Genomic DNA, 27,522 nt, shown 5'->3' on the forward strand with positions numbered 1-27,522 from the left:
CCAGACGCCAGGCAAAACAAAACGGGGGGGGGGGGGGGGGGGGGGGGGCCCTAGGTGATGTTGGCGTCATCAGATTTAGATGACGCCAATAGAATGACAGACAGAATGTCATTCTATCAGCCCCTAATTAAGCCCCACCTCCACCCGTTTCTCTTCCAGTGGCTGTCCTCTGCTGGCCGCCTCGCGTGGCTCCTGTGTCCTCACAGCTGCTCCCTTCATCCTGCCCCCACCCCCTCCCCTCCAGTGGAAGCCTTCAAGAGCATTTTCCTTAATTTTGAGACAGGGGTCTCACTATGCGCTCCAAGCTAACCTCAGATTTACAGTCTTCCTGCCTCTCTCCTGAGTGCTGGGGTGTTTACAGGTGTATGCTACCACACAGTGCTACATTCAGGCAATGGAGATGAAATCAATGGCCTTACTCATAGTAGCTGCTCAGCAGTGGCTTCTAAATCTGATGACGCCAACATCACCTAGCCCCCCCCCCCCCCCCCCCCCCCCGGTTTTGTTTTGTTTTTTTTGGTCAGTCATGGGACTTGAACTCTGGGCCTGGGCACTGTCCCTCAGCTCTTCAGCTCAAGGCTAGTGCTCTACCACTTGAGCCACAGCGCCACGTCTGGCTTTTTTTTTTTTTTGGCCTAAGTGCTAGTGCTACGGATTTGAACCCAGGACCTCATGCATGCAAGGCAAGCACTCTACCACTGAGCCACCTTCCCAGCCCCACCTAGCCCTTCTTATGGCCCACAGTCCCAAGTTCTTCTCTCTGACTCTGAACAGCTTTGACTAGGGGCCATTTGCAGCTACTGAATTAAGTATTAACATACCCTGTGGGTTAATTTTCTCCAAGTACTTTACAAATTGCCCCTATTTTACAGAGAGAGAAAACTAAAGAATAAAATGACCTCCTCAAGGCATGTAACTGGAGATCATCTTAGTTGGGATCAGCTTTAGTTTAGCAAACCCTGTGTAGGCCGTTCATCACTGATTCAGCTTCCATCACCCGTCTGCTCATAACTCAGTGTCCAGTTCAGGTTCCCATACCACCTCAAAAATCTCAGATGAGGGCTGGGAAGGTGGCTCAGTGGTAGAGCGCTTGCCTTGCATGCCCAAGGCCCTGGGTTCGATTCCTCAGCACCACATAAGAAAAAAGAAAAAAGCCGGAAGTGGCGCTGTGGCTCAAGTGGTAGAGCGCTAGCCTTGAGCTGAAGGGCTGAGGGACAGCGCCCAGGCCCAGAGTTCAGGCCCCACAACCGAACCCAAAAAAAAAATCTCGGATGACACAGGTGACCCAGTTCACCACTGCTTGTATCCACACTCAATGCCCTGGGCATGCCCTTCCCCTCCATGCTGCTCAGGAGACTATATGGGGTGTTCTGGTTATCTTGAAATACATGATAAATTATGGCTTAGTTACCCTAATTGCTATATAGAACACTAAAACTTGTTGAGGAAGTGGCTCAAGTGGTAGAGCAATTGTAAGAGCGAGGTCTCTAGTTCAAACCCAAGGACAGGACTTACCCAACAGAAAACCCAAAAATTAAAAAAAAAATTAGATCTTACTTTCAATGACTCCACTTTTCTTCTGCTATATGTGTGCATGTGCATACATGCAGTGTGCGTCAGTACAGGGGTTTGAACTCCACCTGGGTAAGGTAGCTTTCATTCTACCAATTGAGCTACACCTCCACTTCCAGCTTTTTGGTGGTTAACTGGAGATAAGAATCTGACTATTCTGTTTGGCTGTCTTCAAACCCCAATCCTCAGAACTCAGCCTCTCATTTCATAGCTACTGCAAGCCTTTTCACACATAATTTTGCTTTTTTTTTTAGTTTGTTCAGGAAATCTGCTGTTACTCTATGGGCTTGGGTTGTATACAACTTGTCTCTTCTTTGCAGTTTTCAATGTTCTCTACTGTTTTGGGCAGTACAGCAGTTTGAACTCAGGGCCTCACAGTTGCTAGGCTGGTACTCTACTACTGAGCCACAACTCCCTCACTTCTTTGCTTTGTGTACTTAGTTTTAACTATAATGGGTCTAGGGGTGTTTCTTTTGATTCTCCATGCTTGGTGTTCTGTCAGCCTCCTCCACATGGATGACCTTGAGATTAGGCAAGTTTCTGCTGTTATTTTTTTTGAACAGGTTTTTTTTTTTTTTTTGCCAGTCATGGTGCCTGAACTCTTCAGCTCAAGGCTAGCGCTCTACCACTTGAGCCACAGCACTACTTCCAGCTTTTTCTGCTTATGTGGTGCTGAGGAATCGAATCGAGGGCCTCATGCATGCAAGGCAAGCACTCTATCACTGAGCCACCTTCCCAGCCCCTCGAACAGGTTCTTAATGCCTTTACATCATCATCTTTCTTCTTCTCTTCTCCCCCTCTTCACTTCCCCCCCTTCCTTGTCCATTATCCGTAGCTTTGGTCTCTTGATGAAGTTTTATTTTATGTTCTAAATGTTTTCCAATGTCTCTGTTTGAGCTAATTCTACCACTTCCTCGTTGGTCCCCGATACCTTATTTTTGACTTATTAGCTAGGCATTGGTCAAATTTTTATTTGAGGTTGAGCAGTTCATTTCCAGGATTTCATTTCAGTCAGGCTCTCTATATCAATGAATTCTTCTCACACTCTACAATGTCTTCTTTATTGCTTTCAGTTCCTTGTTGGCATGCATTTCCCTTGAATTCATTCTGCTGCTATACATCCACCCCTTAATATTACATTTACATTCAATCATTTAAATGAAAATTGGAGCTGGGCGCCAATGGCCTCTTAGCTATCAAGAGGCTGAGATCTGAGGATCACAGTTCAAAGCCAGCCCAGATAGGAAAGTCTGTGAGACTTCATTAACCACCAGAAAATCAGAAATGCCACTGTAGCTCACAGTGGTAGAGCACTAGCCTTGAGCAGAAAAGCTCAGGGACAGCGCTCAGACGCTGAGTTCAAGCCCCACAACTGACAAAAAAAAAAAAAAAAAAGGTTATTTGCAATGTCTTCCTCTTCATTGTCGCTTAGGTCCTTTGCTATGGAGTTTTTGGCCTTTAAGAGCCATGCTGCTTCGTCAGTTCATGAATTTAGTGATTTTTCACAGGGATTTATATACACAGGACCAAGAGCTGGCGGGGATTTCAATCTCCCATGTCCTTTTAGCTGCTGATTTACTGAAGTTTCCTTAAGATTGGGTGATGGCTGGGTTGTTAGACTAGAGAGGTATGTTGCTTTAAAAATCCAGTTCAATGCTCAGGATACTGTGGAATTCTTTTCCACTCAGAGTATAGATGCTTGGCTACAAACGCTATGGTAGTTGACAAACTATAACCTATGTTTGTGGCAATCCTAGTGAAGACTGGTCACTACTACTGATCCACTATCTGTAGATGAATATAGAAGCAAAAATGGATCTTTATGCTCTAATAAGATTTTAGTTAACCAGCGTGATAACAGGAAGGAGACATGGGGGTAACAGTAATCTGGTTATTAGGAAAGGAAGGGGCGGAAACTAAGCTTGATACAAGAGGTTAGTGGGAAAGTAGAGAGAAGTAAAGATTATTAACATTTTACTGATATTAAGGAGAAGAAGAAATTAAGTCTGAATAAACATGAACAAAACACTAAAACCAAACCAGCTAACACAAAACAAAATAATCAGCCATACAGTATTACTTTTCTTCAGCTTGACATTCCTTTTTTTATTGTTTTGTCAGTCCTGGGGTTTAAACTCGGGGTCTGGACAATATCCTTGAGCTTCTTTGTGCTCAAAGATAGCACTCTACCAGTTGGACTAAGAGCTACTTCCAGCTTTTTCTGAGTAGTTTACTGGAAATGAGTCTCACAGAGTGGGGGGGGGGGGGGGGGGGGCGCCGGTGGCCCATGCCTATAATCCTACTCAGGAGACTGAGATCTGAAGACTGCAGTTCAAAGCCCGGGCAAGAAAGGCCATGAGACTCTTATCTCTAATAAACCACCAGAAAACTGGAAATGGTGTTATAGGCTCAAGTGGTAGAGTGTTAGCCTTGAGCTGAAGAGCTGAGGGACAGCGCCCAGCCCCAGAGTTCAAGCTCCATGACCAACCAAAAAAAAAAAAAAGTCTCATGGATTTTCCTGCCAAGGCTGGCTTCAAACTGTGATCCTCAGATCTCAGCCTCCTGAATAGCTAGGATTACAGGCATGAGCCACCAGTGCCCAGCCATTTCTTTAACCTTTCTTCTTGGGATTTTAAACTTATTTATTCAGAATACATGCATTTGAGGCAGGGTCTTGCTATATAGCCTGGGCTGATCTTTTTTGGTGGTGGTGGTAGTCATAGGGCTTGAACTCATGCCCTCGATGCTGTCCTTGAACTCTTTTTGCACAAGACTACCACTTTTTGTTCTACTTCCCATTTTCTGGTGGTTAACTGGAGATAAAGAGTCTCATGGGCTTTCCTGCCTGGGCTAGTTTTGAACCATTATCCTCAGATCTCAGTAGCTAGAATTACAGGTGTGAGCCACAAAAGCCCAGCTCTGGACTGGTCTTGAACTTACCATCCTTTCAAGCACTAGGGTTACAGTTGTGAACCAGTATGTCTAGTTTTCCCTTAACATTCCCTGACTCAGGTATACTAGTAACCAGCCCTTGAATGTCTGAGAAATGTCTCACCTCCTGTGAAGGACACCTGTGGTGACTCCCAGAACTTACTGTCCGTCCCCCACATTTGCTCCAAGGCACCTGGGCTTCCACAGCGTGGGGACAAGTCACCATGCTTTTTTTTTTGTCTACCTGTAATGTGTTCTTTTCCTTTGACGGCTTTTGAAGAATTTTCTATTTATGATTTTGAACAAATAGGTTACGATGTGCCTTGGTAGAGTTTTCTAGTGTTTACAGTTCATTGAGCTTCTTGAACTTGTAGAGTTATGATTTTCATCGATTAAAAATTTTAAACAGGAAGCACTGGCCTAGTGAGTGCACTATCTTGGGTTTGCTCCCCAGTACCAAAAAAGACAAAAAAATAGTTCCGCTTCTCAAATGGTACTTACACTTACTCAAGCTTTCCTGCTCCTTGCCTGCAACTCATTGATACTATGTTCATAATTATCGTAATTTTTCTGATTTTATTTTGGAAAGTTAGTGTTAAGTTCAGTTTTTCTCCCTCTGATGTTGTTAATCCCACTACATGTATCTTCATCTCAGACACTAATTTTCAACTCTAGAAGTTTCCAAGAGTCTAATTAATATGCTTAGCATTTCCTATACTTTATTTTCTTTCTTCCTTTCTGCCTCTCTGCACCCTGCTCTCTCTTCTCCTCCTTTCCTTCCCTCTCTCTTGTCCCTTATTCCCACCCCAGGCTCTAGCTGTTTAGGCCGGGTTTGTCCTGGGACCGCTCCTCCGGCCCGTCTCCCGAGGGATTACCGGCATGCACTTCTCTCCCTGGCTTGCGTTTCCTATACCTTTTCCACTAAACCTAGAACGTGGCCATGGTAACCATCTCTCTTGTCTAGTTCTCTGTTCGTTCCTGGTTTGTTCAGTTGACAGTTTTCCTCATCACTACGTGTCATGTGCTCCGTGCTCGACACCGCGCTCAGCTCACGGACCATTTTTATTTCATTACAAACGACTCCTTTCCTGCAAGTCTGAAGCGCAGCTTCAGTTCACACTCAGTCTAGACGGGGCGCCGCCTCTGGCCCAGCACTCGCAGGGTTCGCGGGCGGGCTGTGCGCACGGTGGGGTGGGGTGGGGTGGGGTGGGGCGGGGCGGGGCGGGGCGGGGCGGGGCGGGGCGGGGCCGGGCTGCACAGGGCCACGGGCTGTGCGCGGGGCGGGGCGGGGCGGGGCCGGGCTGCACTGGGCCACGGGCTGTGCGCGGGGCGGGGCGGGGCCGGGCTGCACTGGGCCACGGGCTGTGTGCACGGCGGGGCGGGGCCGGGCTGCCTGCGGGGCGGGGCCGGGCTGCCTGCGTCTGCGGCCCCCAGGGCCCCAGGGTGAGCCCGCCTAGTCCCGCAAGGGAAGGCTGGCCAGTGTGCAGAGGAGCGCACCTCCTTTCAGGGCTCATTAACTGGGGACCAAGAAAACGGGGTGACGTTGTAAAAAAAGAAGGCGCTGTGCCGGTACCTGACGGAGGGGCTGGAAGCCTTCGGTCCGCCACCGCCACCCTCGCAGTGAAGCCTAGGAAGGGGCGTCGCGGGCCGCTCGGCCTCCCCTGACAGGCTGGGGAAGCTGGCCCGGCGAACCCCTGGCCAGGGCCCAGAGGGGTTGGGGGAGGCGTGGGCAGGCCCCGCCCCGTGGAGGGGTCCAAGCCCTTCCAACTACCGGTCATCACGGGGCAGCGCCCGCCCGCCGCGGCTCCGTGAGCGAGGGCGCGCGGGTGGGCAGGCGGAGGCGAGGCCGCCGCTGCGGGTCACACGGGCCCGGGCCGGGCGGGCTCGGTGCGGCACAGCCGGAGCGGGAAGTTCTCGGTGATGAGGTGGTCGGCGTGGAGCAGCACCACGACGTTCACCTCGAACTCTGCGGGGGAGACGAGGGCTCGTGGGCACGCGAGGCCCCGCCGCGGGGGACCCCCGGGGTCACTCCCGGACCCGGGCAGACGCGGGGGCCGACGGCCGCTTACCCACTTTGAAGTTGGTGGTCTCGAGCGTGGGGCAGGTGAAGAGCCGCGGGAAGACCATGTGGACGGGCACCGGCAGGCCCCGGCACACGTCGCCCTCGGCGATCTGGATGTTCTGGATCTCCGTGGCGTCGCGCGCGTAGCCTTCCGCGCAGCCTGCGGGGGAGCAGATTCCAGAAAGTTCCTCCACCCCCTCTCCCCGACTTCATGGCCCGGGTTTTAATGTGCCCCCACATTGCCCTTAATCCCCACGTCAACGAAGTGGGGACCCTAGGCCTGCGGAGTGGGCTGGGCGGAGGAAGCCCGAGCCGTGACACACCGCGCCGGTCTGAGCCAAGGCCCCGCATCGCTGCTCGGCGGCCCGGCCTCGGGTCCCCGGCCTCCGGCGGCCCGGCCTGGCGTCCTGTGAAGGCCTGCTGCAGTGTGCCCTTCGCCCGGCCCGCGACAGCCCAGCTACCCATATCCGGCCAGTAAAGGCGGAGGGAGGATGGAGGAAACTCAGGAGTTGGGGGTCTGTCCCAGGCGCCATTGCTCTTGGCAACACTTAGGTGTCTAGAGTAATCCTCCTCCTCTGCAGTCAGGTGGACAGAGCGGGCAGGCATGCCAACGGCCTGTCTACGGTATGTCACCAGCCTCGGTGGCCAGGCTGGTGGGCTGCAGAGGGGCAGCTCTGACACGGCGGCCTCTCGGGCGCCCGTCCTCTCCCTTCCGTCCCCACCATCGCACAGTGCAGCACCCCTTGCCGTCCCCCACCAGATGTCAGCACTGTGCACGTCACCTTCTCAAAACCAGAACCGAGCCAAATAAACCTGTTACTGAGGACTGGCTCTTAGGCATCTTGGTGACGCGCATATTTACTGCAAAGGACACCCAGCCTCCAGGCCCCCCCCCCCCAGCCCCAAGCGGCCTCACCGCAGGTCTCCACGCGGACCAGCTGCAGCTCAATGCTGCGGACCGCAGCATCCGAGTGCTCCACCACCAGCTCGCCCGTCAGCGGCTGTGTGATGGCGCAGCTGGTGGAGTTCAGATGTCCTCTAATGAGGAATCTGGGGAGCGAGGCTCTCTAGAACGAGAAAAGCAAAGACATCAGGCCTGGAGGAGAAAGGAGAAATTGCTCCATAATTACTCTGGAATAAATCAATACTATGAAATCTGGCACTTAGTTTCTTCTTGTTGTTGGTCATGGGGCTTGAACTCTGGGCCTGGGTGCTGTCCTTCTGCTCTTCAACTCAAGGTGAGCGCTCTACCACTGGAGCCACAGCACCACTTCTGGTTTTCTGGTGGTTCATTGGATATAAGAGTCTCACAGACTTTCCTGCCGGGGCTGGCTTTGAACCACAATCCTCAGATCTCAGCCTCCTGAGTAGCTAGGATTACAGGTGTGAGCCATCAGCACCCGGCTGGCACTTAAGACAATCCAATAGGACTCTGTTCTGCAAAATGGTGATGTATCAATGAGATTTCAGGTGAAGACACTGAGTCATCTACCTGTAGACACCGTGTTATCCATCTGTAAGGCACCTCTGGACATGACCCACGGGGAGGGGGGGGGGGCGCAGATGACTCGGAGAATCACCCCAGCATCTCCATTCCAATCAGAAAGCTCCACCCACCAGGCAAAAAGACAGAGTGTAAGAAGTCTGAGAAGGGGGCTAGGAAGGTGGCTCAGTGGTAGAGCGCTTGCCTTGCATGCATGAGGCCCTGGGTTCGATTCCTCAGCACCACATAAGCAAAAAGATAAAAGCCGGAAGTGGCACTGTGGCTCAAGTGGTAGAGTGCGAGCCTTGAGCTGAAGAGCTGAGGGACAGCGCTCAGGCCCAGAGCTCAGGCCCCATGACCGGACCCAAAAAAAAAAAAAAAAAACAGGTCTGAGAAGTTGTCAAGGGTATTCCAGAACAAAGGACAACTAGCCACCAAAATAAATAAATATTGAAAAAACGTGTGCGTGTGTGTGTGTGTGTGCGTGTGTGTGTGTGTGCGTGTGTGTTGCCACATACATACATATGTGGCCACACTGAAAGTAAAGGGGCAGCTGGAAACAGGCAGTGCCACAGGTCAAGGCCCACAATGCTGGAAAACAAGGAAGGCAGTACAGAGTCAGGATCAAACTGTGCATGGTGGGTTATGCCTGTAGTTCCAGCATTTGAGAAGTGGAGGTGGAAAGATCTCTGAAGACCAGTTCAGGCTAGCCTGGGCAGCACAGCCAGGCCCATGTCAAAAACCAAACATGGAGAATCATAAGCACCTTTAAAAGTATTCTTCTTCCAAGCCATTCGTGAGTTCAGCATGAAAGGCAACCGCCAGTTTGGATAGGACAACAGTTAGGATCAACCTCCCCTCTAACGACCTGAACCAGCCAAAGGTCGCCGGGCCGGCGGCGGTCGTGGTGGAGGTGCACGGCAGTGTGAGGAGCGGTTACCTCCTTGACATTCTGCAAGGTTTCCGGTGTGATGGTGAAGTCCACAGGACTCGGAGTCAGCTTCCCCTTCTGAGGCTAAACAGGAGGGAAACCACAAGCTTGGGGTGAGTGCCCAGGGGCCCGCAGCTGAGAGGCGGCACAGAGAGAGAGCCTAAGGGGGCTGGGGAAGGGCAGGGGACAACTCAGATCTGCCCTTGGTCGGCATCTCCTGTTTCCCCTTTCCTCATCTACAAACTGCATGGACATATGTCTACATCTCCGAGGGAACTTATGGGCTCCGAGTTTTCTTTTTTTTTTTTTGCCAGTCATGGGGCCTGAACTCTGGGCCTGGGCGCTGTCCCTCAGCTCTTCAGCTCAAGGCTAGCTCTCTACCACTTGAGCCAGAGCGCCACTTCCGGCTTTTTCTGCTTATGTGGTGCTGAGGAATCGAACCCAGGACCTCAGGTATGCAAGGCAAGCTCTTTACCACTGAGCCATCTTCCCAGCCCCTGGGCTCCGAGTTTTCAAGTTAGACCCAAGGAAGAGAGCAGAACTTCTGGGAGGTACAGTATCTGAGTTGGCATATGGCTGTCACATCTCTCTGATGGCCACCCCTCAGTAAGAAACTGAGGCACAAAGCTCAAGGCCTTGTTTGCTGAGTGGCCCCACTGAGAATGTGGCCAGGGCGGTGCAGGGCGAGTAGGCTACAATGCTGTCTGCCTGAAGAGTCACTAGAGAATGAACGACAGGCATTATCCAAATCAACCACACCGTCCACTGCGGAATCCTGATGCCCGGTGGCGGTTCCAACCCAGGGCCCAGGATTCAAGGGGCCATCCAGACCCAGGGAGCAGGTGGAGGAAGGGCTCGCCCAGTGTGCCACGTTCACTCATTTTCCATGGGCTGATATTCCAAGCCGGAACATCATTCCGGAGTAAGCAGTGCACTTATGAATGCATTCTTAGTGAGAATAATCTTCCTGTTTAACTTGTAAACCACACTGCAGAGTGCTTTGGCATTAGTACCTACCTAAGCCTACAGGTATGAGCCACCTAGCACCTGGCTAGAAATGGCATTTTTAAGAACACCTGTGACTGTAAAATGATGTCAGGAAAGTCCACCACAGCCTGGAGCGTACCTACGTGTTCTCACCGGCAAGAGTGCCAGGGTGGCAGGCCTTGAGCACGCCTCACAAGGGCCATATGCCCTAGCACCTCGGGGCCTGAGGCGATGTGGCGCTCTGGGGGCAAAGCAGGCCGGGCTTCGGCTACTGGCCTCAGGTGAAACACAAACCGCACAGGCGGGCATCCACCGAGCACGGCAGTCCTATCTCTGCTGACACCCGAGAGATGGCAGGGACTTTGGCTAGCTTGGAACCCAGGCATGGTGCATCCCAGACCCCACCCAGAGCCCAAGACAAAGCTTACAGTGGAATGGACGATGAATTCACAGGTCTTGGTCAGGTCCTTGGCCAGCAGAGACCGCTTCATGTCACAGCGCAGGGTGTACTGGGGAGAGGGAGACAGGGGGAGAGGGTAGCGTGGGGGGGGCCCTCTGTCCAGCTCCACACCAAACTTTCCCAGTGAATTACTGTGTTACACGAAATTAGTACACACAATGGGAGAAGTTAATGTTCAAAATAAAGGCATTTGGCGGGGAAGGTGGCTCAGTGGTAGAGCGCTTGCCTTGCATGCCTGAGGCCCTGGGTTCCATTCCTCAGCACCACATAAGCAGAAAAAGCCAGAAGTAGCGCTGTGGCTCAAGTGGTAGCATGCTAACTTTGAGCTGAAGAGCTCAGGGACAGAACCCAGGCCTAGAATTCAGGCCCCACAACTGACAAAACAAAAAGTCTCTTTACTATTATTCTTCAGGCTATTCCCACAGGCATCCTGAAGCTGTATCTTCTGCAGCTCACCGTGAGGCCAGACACACAACCTGCATCTCCGTTCTGCCATCTGCACCTGGGGCTCCCAGGCTGCAGGAGGTGCCCCGACTGGCCTCGACCCAGGGAACTGCAGCACTTGCTCTACACACACACACACACACACACACACACACACACACACACACACACGGTAGAGAGGAATGAAGAAGGGAAAACCACTTTTTTTTTAAGTCCAAGATCTGCAAAGGTAAATAGTAGAGAAGCCCACACCCACAGCCACCTCCAGCCAGCTCAGTGCACCTGTCCCACCCCGCCCCCAACCAAGACCCAGACAGCATCTGCATCTGAGGCAGAACGTGGCGTGGCGTGGCACAGCTCGGCATGGGACTGCTGGTGCGCCTGTGGTGGACGGGAGGGCGGCAAATGCGCACTTCCACGAGAGCACGCGCCAGGGCTGGAAACCAAGTTAACACAGCCCGGAACTGGAACCACACATTCTTGCCCTTGAGGAAGGATGCTTGCGAACAAAATTCTGCGCCCTCATCAGTGACCTAACACCAGATTTGCGAAAGTAATAACAGGGAGCTCAGGATGTGAATACATGCGCAAAATCCGGGAGCTCAGGGTGCGGCTCAGTGGTCCACACAAGGCCCTGGTCCAGCCCAGCACAGAAACAAAACAAAAAGCTCTCGCAAGCTGGGCGCCAGTGGCTCACGCCCATAATCCTAGCTACTCAGGAGGCTGAGACTTGAGGATCACGGTTCAAAGCCAGCCCGGGCAGGAAATTCCATGAGACTCTTATCTCCAATAAACCACTAGAAGACCGGAAGTGGTGCTGTGGCTCAAATGGTAGAGCGCTTGCCTTGAGCTGAAGAGTGCAGGGACAGTGTTCAGACCTAGAGTTCAAGCCCCATGACCAACCAAAAAAAAAAAAACTCTCGCATCTGCTTAATGAGATCTCATGTTTAAAGTCAGCTGTTGCCTTAGTCATCCAGAAAAAAACTTTAGATTACATCAAAAGTAATTTTTATACCTGGGACTATATGCATAGTCGTGAATCTTCTAAGAAGCTACATTCCTATGAACAACCTATCCACATGAAATAAGTTCCTATATATTTAAGGTACTGCTGGGAGCTGAAATATTTTCCTAAGGATCACTCTTGTCTACAAGGATCTTAGTGGTTATATATCTGCACATAGGCATGGATGCCTCCCCCTAATGAGATTTCAATCCAGTGTACATCCAGACTTGCTCGGTGAAAGCGTGGTGGTGGTGGTGGTGGTGGTGGTGGTGGTGGTGTATGTGTGTGTGGTGTGTGTGTTGTATATATTGCTCGGTGAAAGCTGGTGCTGTGTGTGTGTGTGCGCGCGCGTGTGTTGTATATATTCCTCACACAGTGTAGCACACACATTCTGCTCAGGCTTGCCTGGTCTTTCCTGTTCTTCTCCCAGAGGAACCCCCCTTCTTACTATTAGGTTCAGGACTGGACAGGTGATTTCCCTGGGCAGCGGGAAACCAGAACTGCACCACGGAGCTCAGGAGAGAATTCTGTCTAGCTGAGTTTGGTGGTACAGTAGATGGCAGCCCAGCCACCTGAGGCAAAGCCAGCACAGCAGAGAATGGCTGAACCAGTCTGATCCCCTGGGGTTGCTGGTTCTACGACCCCAGGGCCCTGGTTTGCCAAAGCCCATCAAGATGGATCCATGCCTTGTGAACAGAAGGGGGGATGCACAGGCATCGGCTTTGGCCGATAGGAAGACAGTGATTAGTAATTCAAGGGAGCGATGAGCAGAGCAAGGGGAAGTGGAGGAACACACACCTCTCGTGCTGCAGGATGGCGTCTGGACAGTTCTGTATCCACTAGCTGAGCCCTGGTTTGCGGAAGTCAGTGTGAGCTGGGTTGTGTGCTTGTGAATGGAGGGGTATGAACAGTGATGGAAGAACTTCTACGAGGCGAGCAGGACAGCTGTCCTATCTCCCGTACTCAGCATGAGCAGTCCACAGCCTAGTCCTGTGCCCAGCTAGCTCTTCACACCACTCCTCACTCATTCCCTAGAGGTAAGTGCAGGAAGCTGCTAGGGGTTCACAAAGGTGGGATGTGGATTCATTTATTTTCATTTATGTATTTATTTATTTATGGTTTGTGGAACTTGAACTCAGAGCCTGGGTGCTATCCCTGAGCTCTGTTGCTCAAGGCTAGCACTTTTCCACTTGGAGCCACAGTTCCACCTCCAGTTTTTAGGTGGTTAACTGGAGATAAGAGGCTCACAGACTTTCCTGCTGGGGCTGGCTCTGAACCACAATCCTCAGATCTCAACCACCCGGGTAGCTAGGACTACAAGCATGAGCCACCGTGCATTTATACAGCAGGGCATACCTATCCAGCTCTCTCACTCCCTCACCTAGTCCAAGGAGTGAGGGTAGTGGTGTGAGCAATGGAGGTCAAGGGCAGCCAGAAGGCATCTCACAGGAAGCATCTGCAGGATGGATGGGCCTGGGGGGGTGGGGAGGGGAGGGGTCTGACTATCAATACACAGGCATTGGTGGCAAAAGAGGAAGCTACCTGTCAGGTGTAAAGCAGGCTCCTATCAAGGGCACTTCTAACTGGGAAGATGGTGTAGAGTCTCTAGAAACTTCTGACTATGTGATTTCAGCACACATGGGGGCTATTGCTATTATGCTTTGCTATAGTATAAAACCCTGCTAAGATGGTCATAAGAGTAGAACATAATGCAACTTGCTCATAATTTAAATGATTCTGAAAAGAAAAAGAGGTTGCAGAAAGCACAACCAGCAAAGACTGACAAATTCTCATAGGCAATCCTAATAACGAAGATGAAAACTGTTTGTGCCTAGGAGGAGCCAGAGCTACCAGTCCTCCCCCAACGTCCCCTGAGAAACAGCAAGCAAGCAAGCAAAGTGAGCCAGTGTCCTGCCAGCACTCAGGAGCATCCCGGGCCAGCCTGAGTTTCATAGTGAGTTCCAGACTGTTTCAAAACAAAACAGAAATAGAGCAAAGCCGGTTCCAGCTGCAACATTCTGAGTTAACCCTGTGCTAACAAAACACGCAGGTGGGCGCCAAAGGAATCAGCACATTCCAACTCCCTAAGAAATGGTTCTTAGACGACACAGCATTTTGCGCATGCCTGTCTGCAAGTGTATTCCTGGAACATTTAGAAAACAATGAGATTTCAATTTAACTTTAAACAAACCAATGACTTTTCCTAAAAGATGATTAAAGAAAAAAAAGGGAGAGGAACAAGTACAATAGTAAAAGCTTGATTTTATTCCATTCATGCCTAATGAATATACCCTTTCACTAAAAGCCAATGATGCTGATCCTAGATAGGTAACAAAAATTGTTTTCCAGCCAGGCCCAGTGGCTCACACCTGTAATCCCAGCTACTCAGGAGGTTGAGATGTGAGGATCATGGTTCAAAGCCAGCGTGGGCAAGAAACTCTTATCTGTAGTTAACCAAAAAAAGCTGGAAGTGGAGCTGTGGCTCAAGTGGTAGAGCACCAGTGTTGAGCATAAAAGTTCAGGGACAGTACCCAGGTTCCAAGTTCAAACACCCTAGACCAGCACAAAAATAAATACATAAGCTAACAAACCAATGTTTTTCCACAAGACACAACTTACTTTCAGCCTTGCTATTTTCTTCTCTACTTCCTACCATGGTGCAAGCATTCCTGGCCTAGCAAGCTGACCAGAACTCCCACCAACGTACCAGCAATGGGCATCTAGCTGTCTGCACACAAGTACTCTTGCTGACTCTAGAAACTTCTCTAATCAGTATTGTTATTCTTAAGACTCGTATGTGTGTGTGTGTGTGTGTGTGTGTGTGTGTGTGTGTGTACCTGACACAGGTGTACTAATAAAGGACTAGAACATGTCTTTTTTTCACAGGAAGACACTTCTACAGCTTCGCACCAATCTCTGCCGTGGCTCCTGGGACTTGTAGTGGGACCCGTGGCTGCGTCCTCCCCAGCACTTCCAGGTCTTGCACTGATAACGTGTCCTTCCACAAGCAGGAGCATCTACCAAGTCCAAATGATTAGCTTAGCAGATAAATCCAACTCCTGACTCTCGCCCTGCTGCCCGTGTGCGGATGGAACAAGGACACCTTTCTTCCTGAGCTTCTCTGGCTCTGCTCCTGAGACCACAGTAGCTGTGAAAGCCTCCTTGAGAGGAGGGGCGGACGGAAGTCATAAATCCCTTCCCCTCACTGCAGTGGTCCCCTGTGAAGAATACAGGCCTATGAGAAAGTGCTAGCCTCCGGGGATGAGACAAAGAGATACTTGTAAGAATAAAATAGGCAAGTGAGTGCTGGAAGCAGAAAGAAGTCGGAGTAGCTGCCTTCCCAACATAAAAGTGACCGTGTCGCTGCAGCCGCAGAGGGCGCAAAGCAAACGGGTCTGGAGGAAGTCAGAATGAGGTTCCTGAGATCATGGTTGTGCTGGATGCCAGCGGCTCACATCTGCAATCCTGGCTACTCAGAAGGCTATGTTCTGAGGGCTCCAGTTCAAACCCAGGTTGGACAACAGAGCCTATGCAACTTTTTTTTTTGGCCAGTCCTGGGGCTTGAACTCAGGGCCTGGGCACACACTGAGCTTCTTTTTGATCAAGGCTAGCACTCTACCACGTGAGCCACAGCACCACTTCTGGCTTTTTCTGTGTATGTGGTACTGAGGAATCAAACCCAGGGCGTCATGCATGCTAGGCAAGCACTCTACCACTAAGCCACCTTCCCAGCCATGTGAAACTCTTATCTCCAGCAAAAAGCCAGAAGTGAAGGTGTGGCTCACGTGATAAAGCACCAGCCTTGAGCAAAACAACTAAGGAATAATACCCAGACCCTGAGTTCAAGACCCAGGACTGGCACATGCATGTGCACACGCGCACACACACGCTCATACACACAAATAATGGTCAAATGAGCTGGGGACATCTCTCAGAGGGCAGACCCAAAATGTGGCAGCAGGGCAAAACAAGCGGCAGCGCAGCGCGCACACACGCAGTGCCTGCAAGAAAGCAGGGTCCACTCCTGCTTCTGTCTTTCAAGCTGGTTTCCAGTAGCAAGTTGAAGACGTGCACAGGCAGGGTAGGAAACGCACCTGAATGTTGACAAACACGCCATGGTAGGTCTCATACAGGACCTTGTTCCCCTTCACGTGCAGAGGAAACTCGAAGGGAATCTCCGTCTTCCCGCTGGGAAACTTCCCTGGCTTCACCATTTCTATGGTGCTGGTGATAATCTGGATTGGCTGTAAACAAAAATCAACTCAGCCCATCAGTGTGCATGTGCCAACTGTCTGCCTGAAGCTCCGGCCTGAGCCCCAGACGCTGCCTTCCTGGTGCTTCAGCAGCAATCCGGTTCCATCTGGTAAGTCTCTGGCACGATGGGGGTCATTTCTAGTGATGGGTCTGAGGTGCTTGTGCCCAGTAGAAAGTGATCTCACACAAGCACCTCCCTGAGCCATGCCAACACCCCCACTGCATAACGAGGGCCCCCCTTGGGTCCCCCCTTCCTTTCCCCTCCCTCTCCCACCCCAACCGGGCCAGAAGGCCTGCGGTCCGGTCCTCCTCCCTGCCCGCTGCAGAGACACAAGCGTCCCAGAACCTGAGCACAGCGCTGCTGCTCGGCCCTCCTCACTCAGGGTTGACATGGCCTTCGGGAAAAGGAAACCATAACTTTAGAAGAGCTTTCTGGAACACTAAACTCCACACAAATTGACAAAAGACCTGCTTGCCTTAATGTCAGTTTGACAGGGGACCAGCTAATAAATAGCAGATTTGATGGAAGAAGACAAAGACACAGCCACAGCTACAACTTCTCAGAAGAGTTCTAGTCTTTTTGTGTGTGTGTACCAAGACCTGAGGCTTGAACTCAGAGCCTGGGTGCTGGCCCTGAGCTTTTGTGCTCAAGGCTAGCCCTCTACCACTTGAGCCACAGCTCTACTTCTGGCTTTTTGGTGGCTAATTGGAGATAAGAGTCTCATGGACTTTCCTGCCCAAGCTGGCTTCAAACTGCGATCCTCAGATCTCAGCCTCCTGAGTGACTAGAACTCTAGGTGCAAGCCACTAACACTCAGAAAGCTCTGCTACTTTTAATGGCCAATTAATTCACTTATTCACCTCGTCGCATGTGTCAAGGAGGAATATACAGAAACAGGGCTTGAAATAAAGGTGCATTTAGAAACAAAGCATGACTTTTGGGGTTGATAGCATGAGGGCTATTTATCCCTTGCAAATTAAAACAGACAGCAATAAAAAGGGAGTATAGCTGGGCAACAGAAGCTCATGGCTGTAGTCCTAGCTACACAGGAGGCTGAGATCTGAGGATCGCGGTTCAAAGCCAGCCCAGGCAGAAAGTCTCTGAAACTCTTATCTCCAATAAACCACCAGAAAACTGGAAGTAGCACTGTAGCTCAAGTAGTAGAGCGCTCACCTTGAGCTGAAGAGCTGAGGGACAGTGCCCAGGCCCAGAGTTCAAGCCCCATGACAAAAAAAAAAAAAAGTTCAAAGCCAGTCTGGGCAGAAAAATCCCTTCACTTTTTGCTCAAGGCTGGTGCTTTCACTTTTTTTTTATTTCCAATTAACCATCAAAAAGACAGAAATGGAGCTGTGGCTCAAGTGGTAGAGAGCCAATCTTGAGGAAAAAAGCCACATGAGAGGATGAGGCCCTAAGTTCAAGACCCAGTATGGCACATCCACACAAATAAACCAAGAAATAAAAGCAAGTGCGACAGCGAGTCTTCTCACCTTCGCAGAATTGTAAAATGCTTCGAACACGCCGACGCTTTTGGCACTGAGCTGGAGGTTCACGGTTCCTTCCATGGTCAGAAACACGCCCTGGTGCTGCACGGGATCCTTGCTGGAGATGACCACCACGCCCGACAGCATTTCCTGCGAGACAACATGGCCTCTGACTAGAGCAGCTCGGTTATGGAAACGAAGTGTCCTTGGCGCCTTCAAGGAATGGGCCGTGAACTGTGACACTGAGTGGGGCTGGAGAAGCCCCGCCCCTGGGAGCAGTGGGCGCCCACTCACTGCTGTGGACACGCCAAGGAGAATGGGGGGGGGGGTAGATTTTTGCCCCATCCCTGCCTTCCACCCTGCACCTTCATCTCAGGCTGGGAGAATTCCAACTGCTACCCCCGTCCCAAGGGCCCAAGGATGTCTGAGTCCCCGTAGTGTGCTCAGTGTGAAGTGACACATGGCATTCATAGTGTCCCTTCAGAGGGAGCTGCGGAAGTAAGAGTCTCATGGACTTTTCCTGTGTGCTAGCATCAACGTCCTCAGTGGCTCAGGCCTTTAATCCCAGTTACTCCAGAGGCTGAGATCTGGAGGGTCATGGTTGGAGCCAGTCAAGCTCAGGCAGTAAAGTCCACCAGAATCCACCTCCAACTAACCCACAAACAGCCAGGATGGTGGCACAGGTCAGGTGGGGGGGTGCCAGCTGAGCACATGGCTGGGCAGGTAGAGGCCTCGAATTCAAGCCCTAGTGCTACCAAAAAGGAGAGGAGGAAGGATGAGCAAAGGCATAGAAAAAAACTAACTCATGGGCTACAATCTCAGCACCAGACAAGACTCAACTCAGAGAATCAAGGCATCAACAAGGGACGGGGACAAAACAAGTCTAAAGCGTGCAACCACAGAAACAGGGTCTGTCTATGGCCAAGACTACTGCATAAACGCACACACAGCACTTGAGTGGTGGAAGCAGCCAATCTGACACTCTACTCTTAAACCACGAATAGAAAAGCAGACAGAAAGCACAGAGATAGACGACGTCACTGACGCAGCAGCCAATGACAATCTGGTGTTGCATGCAGAGCTCTTCTAGGTGCGTTACCCTGAACTTTACTTCAGAGGGTGCTGGTCTCGTTCTGTCCTTCCTGGGGACAGCAATACAGCGAGAGGAGAGAAAGGCCAGCACCCACCAATACAGCAGGGGGTGGGAGGGCCAGCACCCACCAATGCAGCAGGGGGTGGGAGGGCCAGCACCCACCAATGCAGCAGGGGGTGGGAGGGCCAGCACCCACCAATGCAGCAGGGGGTGGGGCGGGAGGAGAGGCCAGCACCCACCAATGCAGCAGGGGGTGGGAGGGCCAGCACCCACCAATGCAGCAGGGGGTGGGAGGGCCAGCACCCACCAATGCAGCAGGGGGTGGGGCGGGAGGAGAGGCCAGCACCTACCAATGCAGCAGGGGCGGGGGGCAGCACCCACCAATGCAGCAGGGGGTGGGGCGGGAGGAGAGAGAGGCCAGCACCCACCAATGCAGCAGGGGGCGGGGGCCAGCACCCACCAATGCAGCAGTGGGGCAGGGGGCCAGCACCCACCAATGCAGCAGTGGGGCAGGGGGTGAGGGAGGCCAGCACCCACCAATGCAGCAGGGGGCGGGGGTGAGGGAAGCCAGCACCCACCAATGCAGCAGGGGGTGGGGGTGAGGGAGGCCAGCACCCACCAATGCAGCAGGGGCGGGGGTGAGGGAGGCCAGCACCCACCAATGCAGCAGGGGCACAGGGGGGTGAGGGAAGCCAGCACCCACCAATGCAGCAGGGGGTGGGGGTGAGGGAGGCCAGCACCCACCAATGCAGCAGGAGCGGGGGTGAGGGAGGCCAGCACCCACCAATGCAGCAGGGGCACGGGGGGGTGTGTGAGGGAGGCCAGCACCCACCAATGCAGCAGGGGCACGGGGGGGTGAGGGAGGCCAGCACCCACCAATGCAGCAGGGGCGGGGGTGAGGGAGGCCAGCACCCACCAATGCAGCAGGGGGTGGGGGTGAGGGAGGCCAGCACCCACCAATGCAGCAGGGGCGGGGGGTGAGGGAGGCCAGCACCCACCAATGCAGCAGGGGGTGGGGGTGAGGGAGGCCAGCACCCACCAATGCAGCAGGGGCGGGGTGAGGGAGGCCAGCACCCACCAATGCAGCAGGGGGCGGGGGTGTGTGTGTGAGGGAGGCCAGCACCCACCAGACTGCTGCATTCAGGCACCAGAGTCCAGGACAGGCAGTGTACCAAGGAGAACACTGGGAAGAGACTAACCCAGCCAACTGCTGGGCCTGTACTTTTTGGTTTAAATCTTCTAGTAATGCCTGTAATCCAGCTACTCAGGAGGCAAAGATAGAAAGGACCATGATTTGAGGCCATGAAAAAGTTATTAAGAGCTCATCTCAACCAACAAAAGGGGTGCAATGGTATAGTCCAGTCATCCCAGCTACTCAGGAGGCTTTAGACAGGAGGACTGCAATCTGAGGCTACCCGGGAGGTTGTATCTGAAAAATAACTAAAGCAGCTGCACGCTGGTGGCTCATGCATGTAATCCTAGCTACTCAGGAGGCTGAGATCTAAGGCTCTCGATTCAAAGCCAGCCCGGGCAGGAAAGTCTAATAAGACTCTTATCTCCAGTGAGCCACCAGAAAACCAGAAGTGGAATGGTGGCTCAAAGTGGTAGAGTGCTACCCCCGAGCAAAAAGACTTCAGGGAGAGCAGGGAGGCTCTGACCTCAAGCCCCACTACCATCCCCAACCCCCCCAAAAAAGAGACTAAAGCAAAACTCTTGAGTTAAACCCCAATTCCACTAAAAATATATTTTTTAAAGTTCTCCTCTAGGAAGTGAAAAGCTTTGAGGCCTCTATGAGCAGCATTACTACAGTCCACCTTGAGGTGGACTCAGCCTTTAAGGCTTGCCACAGGCCTAAGGACACTGGTAAGGAAAACCTGCAGCCCACTGGGTCTGGCCGTTACTACAGCCACCTGTGCCAGCATGGGGGGGGGGGGGGGGGGCGTGGGGAATGGCCTCATCCCAACAGAGCAGCTCTGCTGTGTTCTGCCTAGAAATGACTTTAGTGACACTACAGCAATAAAAAACCCCCTATTAGAATTGCTTAGGCCTCCACTTACTAAATGTCAGGGCTTCAATTACCTTTGAGCAATCTTATCCTAAACAGCGCTCTCTTTCTGGAGCTATTTACAAGGAAATACTCATTTTAACATACAAGAGGGAAGGCAAGCACAGTTTACACTGCCTTGAGAAGGAAACGGTGTCAGAGCGGGATCTTTTCTGCTACAGGTAAACGCATCAAGAAAAGTGTGTACAGGAAGTGGCGCTGTAGCTCAAGTGGTAAAGCGCTCGCCTTGAGCTGTGCCCAAGCCCAGAGTTCAAGCCCCACAACCGACAAAAAAAAAAGTTATGAAAAGTGTGTACACTACAGACCATTACAACTGCAAAGAAGTCTTCCTTCCAATGAAATTCCTTTTTTTTGGGGGGGGGGGGGAGGGGTCCGGTCTTGGGGCCTGAACTCTGGGCCTGGGCGCTGTCCCTCAGCTCTTCAGCTCAAGGCTAGTGCTCTATCACTTGAGCCACAGCGCCACTTCCGGCTTTTTTTTTCTGCTTATGTGGTGCTGAGGAATCGAACCCAGGGCCTCATGCATGCAAGGCAAGCACTCTACCACTGAGCCACCTTCCCAGCCCCCCAATGAGGTTTCTTTAAAATCCTTCACATGGGCTGGGAAGGTGGCTCAGTGGTAGAGCGCTTGCCTTGCATGCTTGAGGCCCTGGGTTTGATTCCTCAGCACCACATAAGCAAAAAGCCGGAAGTGGCACTGTGGCTCAAGTGGTAGAGCGCTAGCCTTGAGCTGAAGAGCTGAGGGACAGCGCCCAGGCCCAGAGTTCAGGCCCCATGACCAGACCCAAAAAAAAAAAAAGAAATCCTTCACATATTCATATGAAAAATCACTGTCAGGCCAGGTGTCAGTGCTCACACTTGTAACCCTAGCTACTCAGGAGGCTGAGATTGGAGACTGCAGACAGGAGAGTCCATGAGACTCTTTAACTCCAATAAACTACTCAGGAAGAACTAAGTGAGGCTGTGGCTCAAGTAGTAGGTAGGGCACTAGCCTTGAGCAAAAGCGGCTCAGGGACAGTGGCCAGGCCCTGAGTTCAAGCCCCAGGACCAGTCCCCTCCCCCCCTCCGCCAAAAAAAAAAAAAGAGAGAAAAAGACTGACAGGACAGAGTCACGGTCCTTTCTTTTTTCTTTGTGGAAATGTTTACATTTTCCATTTTTATATCACAAATTCAAGTTAAGTCCTAAAAATATGTCCTAAAAATATGACCTGGAAACAGCTGCTCTAGAAAATGCTCTGTGAAGCAAGAGGAACCGCGGCCGGCATGTTTGGCCAGTGCAGCAACCTGGCAGAGGCCACACGCGGCAAGGCCACGCGGGGTAGAGGCTCTGGAGGTCCAGCCGGCCTCCCTGCAGTTCTTCCTGAGGCCGCCCTCTGAGGCTCAGGCCCGGCACAGCTGGTGCAGATGTAACTGCTCTCCTGGAGCCTCCCGGAGGGGAATCGGGTCAGCCTGGAAAGCCCCTGGAGTCTATAGGAAAATACAGTAAAAGAGGGCTAAGGAAAAAGGGAGTGAAGCGCTACCTGGAGCTGGGGCTTACCAACTCCTCATGTGTAGCTGCAATGGGAAGGGAGAAGAAATAAAGAGGTAGCTTCACCTTGAACTTGGGACTGGGCCCTGCTGAGAGACGGGCAGGGAAGCCTGGAGAGAAGGGAGCTGAGGGGCGGCAGTGAAGGGTCGCTCACTCCTAGCAAGGGCACGCGCTCCAGGCAGGCCGAGCACTGGGCACCTGCCAAGAAGCTCTCCCCCCAAGGTGGCTGGGCAGGGGCACAGCTGGGCTCTGCGCACACAGCCTGGAGTGCTGAATGAAGGAGAGCCAGGCAGAATGGGGAGGGGAGGACCCCAACCTGCCTGAGCTGCCGCAGCAGGATGGCGTGGAAGGTGTGGTCTGGTTTCGGGGCACAGAGTGGACCTGCTGGATGACCCAGAACAGAATCCAGGGTGAGGTAGGACAGGAGGAAGGCAGAAGAAAAGCAGCCACCCTGGCAGAGGTCCTGGCAGGGGAGGAAACGGGAGGGGCAGGGCAGGGGCAGGGCAGGGGCAGAGGCTGTCTGGTGCAGGTGCAGTTAGGACACACAGGATGGGGGAGGGGCGGGGCAGAAGGGCTCCTGAAGCTACAGGAACAATTGCTGCATCCACACCTCCGACAGACAGCTGCGGCGCGCGGACACTCCTTCATGCCTTACATAAGGCTTAGACTGTGATTTAGGAGATGAGTCTTTTTCTGGAATATTAGGTTATAAGTGGAAAAAGACAGCCTTTTACAAGTTTAGATGATGGTGCTTCCTAAAAGGCTCATGACCCCGAGTTGCCTTGAGACCCCTCCCAGCTCAAAGACCCCACGCCCTGACCGCATTGGCTTCTCATTGTTTTAGCAAGAATCCAGTGGGACACAGCATAGTTAGGCCTTTGTAAAACAGCACTTGAGCGTTGCAATTTTTCTTCATAATAATGAGCTGCTAGGTACAGAGCTTCTCTTTATTTTTTTTAACAAGAAATCACATGCACGCCAAACATAACAACATGCAGGTTTTGCGGTAAAACAATCACCCTGTGGTAGATAAATCCCTTGTTACTATAACCTGGCCATGCTAGGGTGTAAATCTTATATATGAATTTCACAACCACAATATTTAACAGTGTCACTTTCATGAGTGTGTGCACCACACTGAAGAAAGTAAAACACAGCAAATTCCTAAAAATAAATGAATTATATTACATTACAGAAAGATTGACGGCAGAGTCCTTTTAACCAGGAAGTGCTCTCTGTACAACAAAGAAACAAACTGTTTGATCAAGAACACATTACTGGGGCTGGGAAGGTGGCTCAGTGGTAGAGTGCTTGCTTTGCATGCCTGAGGCCCTGGATTCAATTCCCCAGCACCACCTAAGCAAAAAGAAAAAAGCCGGAAATGGCGTTATGGCTCAAGTGGTAGAGCGCTAGCCTTGAGCTGAAGAGCTGAGGGACAGCGCCCAGGCCCAGAGTTCAAGCCCCACAACCGGACCCAAAAAAAAAAAAAAAAGAACACATTACTGCACCACTCAAGAAAACGCAGCTTCCAGGCAGGGCCAGAAATACTATCACATCTCTGTGTTCTTTGGTCCCCACCAGCCCCTTCCTCCAAGTACACAGCAGACAGGTGTCCATCTGATACTGCACTGTGGATGCCTGCATGGCCGATGGACAGTTCTGAAGGCCAGCAGACTTCAAGGGTGGGTACGGAGAAGATAGAGCAAGGCGACCACTGCCGAGTGAGTGACTGATGTGGGCCCGGGTCTGTGGCTGGGGTCCTGACACATACTCTCAACAGATCCTCAAACACAGCCTGAGACCCTGAGAAGGCACACTGGGGCCGGGACTTGGGAATTCTTACCCAGGTTTCTCTGGCCCTCAGCATTCCTAACGCTGTCCCTGAGCTCTTCAGCTCAAGATGAGCACTCTACCACTTGAGCCACAGCTCCACTTCTGGTTTTCTTGTGGTTTTACTGGAGATAGAGTCTCACGGACTTTCCTGCCCAGGCTGGCTTTGAACCGCGATCCTCAAGATTTTTCAGCCTCCTGAGTAGCTAGGATTACAGATGTGAGCCACTGGTGCCCAGTGGAAATGTATTTTTTAAATACATTTTTTAAGGAGATGACAACTTAACCAAACAGCTAATTTTTAAAGTTTAAAAATGGGGTTAAGCCAGGCCCAGAGTTCAAGCCCCACAACCAACAAATCAACAACAACAACAAAATGAAAAATGGGGCTGAAGACTACAGAGAAAATCTATGGGAGACAGAAGTAACATTTCAAAGAGATAAGCCAAGTCACACTGACAAATTGCTGGCCCCTCCCATGTGGTGAACATGGGTGGCTGTGAGCCTCTGAATGCGCTCTGACTGTCCCCCAGGTGTCCACAGGTTCTGGTTCAGTTTGCCCTGGGTCATCTCCATTCCTCCCGACTGAAGCCAACAGTGCTGAGGGCCATGGACATTCTAGCCTACACTTCATTTCAAAGTTGGGGTGCTCCAGAGTCCCCAGAAATGACGACACCCTGCTTTATGCTCCTCATACCTCATAGATACGCTACTTCCAGCATTTCATCGTCTTATTTTATATATCTTCCTGTCTTTATTGACCTTCAGCCCTATAGAAATTAACCAACAATGGTGGAATGAATGTTATATACTAAACAATGTAAAGAAAGAATGCCATTGATGAGTATGTTTGGTGTGAAAAGTCTCCCAGATAAACTCAGTGTTAAGCATAGCACATGTGCATATATATGCTTGGCATCCATACCTCTGCTTGGGAGACAGAAAGGGAGGAGAGGAAGGGGATTTCCCCTTTACATTCATCTTACATGGTACACATTATGTTTGTATATATTGTATATATTATGTGTGTATACACACACACACACACACACACAGTTTTTTGTCATTGGTGGGCCTTGAACTCTGGGCCTGAGTGCTGTCGCTCAGCTCTTCAGCTCAAAGCTAGTGCCCTACCACTTGAGCCACAGCGCCACTTCCAGTATTCTAAGTGGTTTATTGGAGATAAGAGTCTCACAGAATTTCCTGCCTGGGCTGGCTTTGAACTGCAATCCTCAGATCTCAGCCTCCAGAGTAGCTAAGATTACAGGTGTGAGACACCAGCGCCCGGCTTGTTTGTATATTTTTTAATGACTCAACTGGAACTTAAAATTTTTTATCAAACAGAAATTTTGTCCAGGAAAAAAAAAAACTAAATATCAATGTTAAATTCCAGTCCAGAGAATCAAAAACCACCTCCACTGCTCCCATAACTAAAAGGAAAAAAAGCACAACCACAGACTTTGCATGCTTTCAGAATACAAGTATCATCCGTCTTTTTTTGTTTTGACTTAGCAAGTCATTATTTTTGCCCCTCCTAAAAAATGATTAACAATCATGTGCATGTTACCAATTCCCCTATTTGGGACAAAACAGCTCTTGGGGAGCAGTGTCTCCTGCGGGATGGGAACCTGACTGGCTGACCAGACACCTCACCCTGTCTAGGCCTCAGTGTCCTCATCAGAAAAGTGGGAGGTGCTGGCTGCCACAAGCCTGAAACCAGATCATACATGTAATCCTAGCTATTCAGGAGGCTGTGGTTCAAAGCCAGCCCAGGCAGGAAAGTGAATGAGACTCTTATCTCCAAATAACTACCATAAAGCAGGAAGTGGAAGTGTGGCTCAACTGGGAGAGCACTAGTCTTGAATGAAAAAGCTCCAGTACTAGCATGCACTTGCACAGGCACTCACACACACGTGCATGCACACACATGTACGTGCACACACACAAGGGCACACACACTAAAACAAAATGAAGTCACGGGTCCTAATGTCTTCTGGGACATAAGATAGCTCATTGTGGTCACAGAACAAATACAGCTCGCTTGAAGGAACACCATTCTAGCTCCAGGCCAGGACACTGTTGCATGAGCTCAGGTTAATATAACAAACAGCTCAAGCAAACCGTGCGAATTACAGACACTAATCAGTAAGTGAAATGGTTAGTGACTAATCTTGACCAGTACTACTGAGGCCTACAGAGAAGATGAGATGGAAATTCTGTAGGCCATCAGCTTCATCTGCAGCCAGCTAAAGATGAAAGAGAGGTCCTGCCAGCCATGGTGCAGGGAGTATAAACTCCCCTTAGGCACCAAGGTTTCATCAGGTGACCAATGATGGTCTTGTCCTCTGGGGCCTGGGAGGCACCCATGACAGCACCAGCAAGCCCAGGCCCTGCAGGGCAGATCATGAGAACCAGTGGCAGAGTTTTGTCAGTTGATTAGATATATTGGTTAGTTATTTTCTTCTTGTCTTTGAACACACACGAACACACACACACAGAGTAAATATCAGAAACAGAAATTAGGCAAGTTTTTCTTCTAGAATCAACATTTAAGGTCTTCTTTCATTTTTTAATTTTTATTAAGTATTTTTGGCAGTACCTGGGTTTTGAACTCAGGGCTTCATGCTTAAAGTGTTCTACCACAGGAGTCATGACTCTGGGCTTTTTATGTTAGATTTCTGTGCTGGTCCTGAGCTTGACCTTTCAGGGCCTGGGAGCTGTCCCTGAGCTTTTTTCTCAAGCGCTCTACCACTTGAGCCACAACTCCCGTTCCAGTTTGTTTTGGTGGTTAACTGAGGGTCAGAGCCTCACGGACTTTCCTGCCCGGGCAAAGCTTAATGACTTGTTAGCTTTTACAAACTGTTGGTATCGTGTGGCAGTGGAGACTGAACTCGGCCTAGGACTTTCCAGGCAAGCGCTCTGCTCCACCACTGACCCACGCCCCCAAGCTGGAAGCTTTCACGCTTGGACTAGCATCCTAACATGCCAAACCTGCCCAGAAAGAAGCCAGCTTCTGCACGGCGTTGGAAACGCTCGCGGCCTCAAGCAGGCTGCCATCAGACGAGCACACTTGTGCCTCTGCCTTCCGTTCATCCGACCCGCGCAGCTCCGACTGCGGCCCCCGCAGGCCCAGGCCGCGGCGCGACCCGCAGACGCGCTCCGTGGGGGCCAAGGGGCAGAAAGCAGGGGGGCGCCCGGCGGGGCCGCACCTGCCCCGCCCACAACCGTGCAGACGCTGGCACTGCGGGCCAGGACCCCTCCACTCACCCCGGCGTGGTACACCTTATTCGCTCTTTTAATCTTGATGTCCAGTGAGGTCCCCATGCCGGAATCGCCGCGGAGTCCCCACTTCCGGCCGCGAGAGACCCGAGCGGCAGGCCGCCCCGCCTCCCGCCCG

At 51.5% G+C, this 27,522-nt stretch overlaps 1 protein-coding gene across 2 annotated transcripts; it reads right to left on the reverse strand.

The window, feature by feature from the left end:
- Positions 1-5,875: 5,875 nt before the first annotated feature.
- Positions 5,876-27,522, reverse strand: Vps26c (VPS26 endosomal protein sorting factor C). Of its 2 annotated transcripts, none has more exons than XM_042687182.1 (8): positions 27,393-27,522; positions 17,619-17,762; positions 15,971-16,120; positions 10,395-10,475; positions 8,989-9,063; positions 7,482-7,632; positions 6,573-6,725; positions 5,876-6,469 (listed from the first exon to the last, which is right to left on the reverse strand). In XM_042687182.1, the coding sequence occupies exons 1-8, from the start codon at positions 27,447-27,449 to the stop codon at positions 6,363-6,365; spliced, it is 918 nt and encodes a 305-aa protein (XP_042543116.1). In that variant the 5' UTR covers positions 27,450-27,522; the 3' UTR covers positions 5,876-6,362. The 2 variants fall into 2 exon arrangements, with proteins under 2 accessions (XP_042543116.1, XP_042543117.1); XM_042687183.1 differs by having other exon boundaries at positions 6,376-6,469; positions 6,577-6,725.

Source organism: Dipodomys spectabilis, unplaced genomic scaffold (assembly GCF_019054845.1).
Source record: "Dipodomys spectabilis isolate Male_0828 unplaced genomic scaffold, ASM1905484v1 ptg000107l, whole genome shotgun sequence".
NCBI lineage: Eukaryota > Metazoa > Chordata > Mammalia > Rodentia > Heteromyidae > Dipodomys > Dipodomys spectabilis.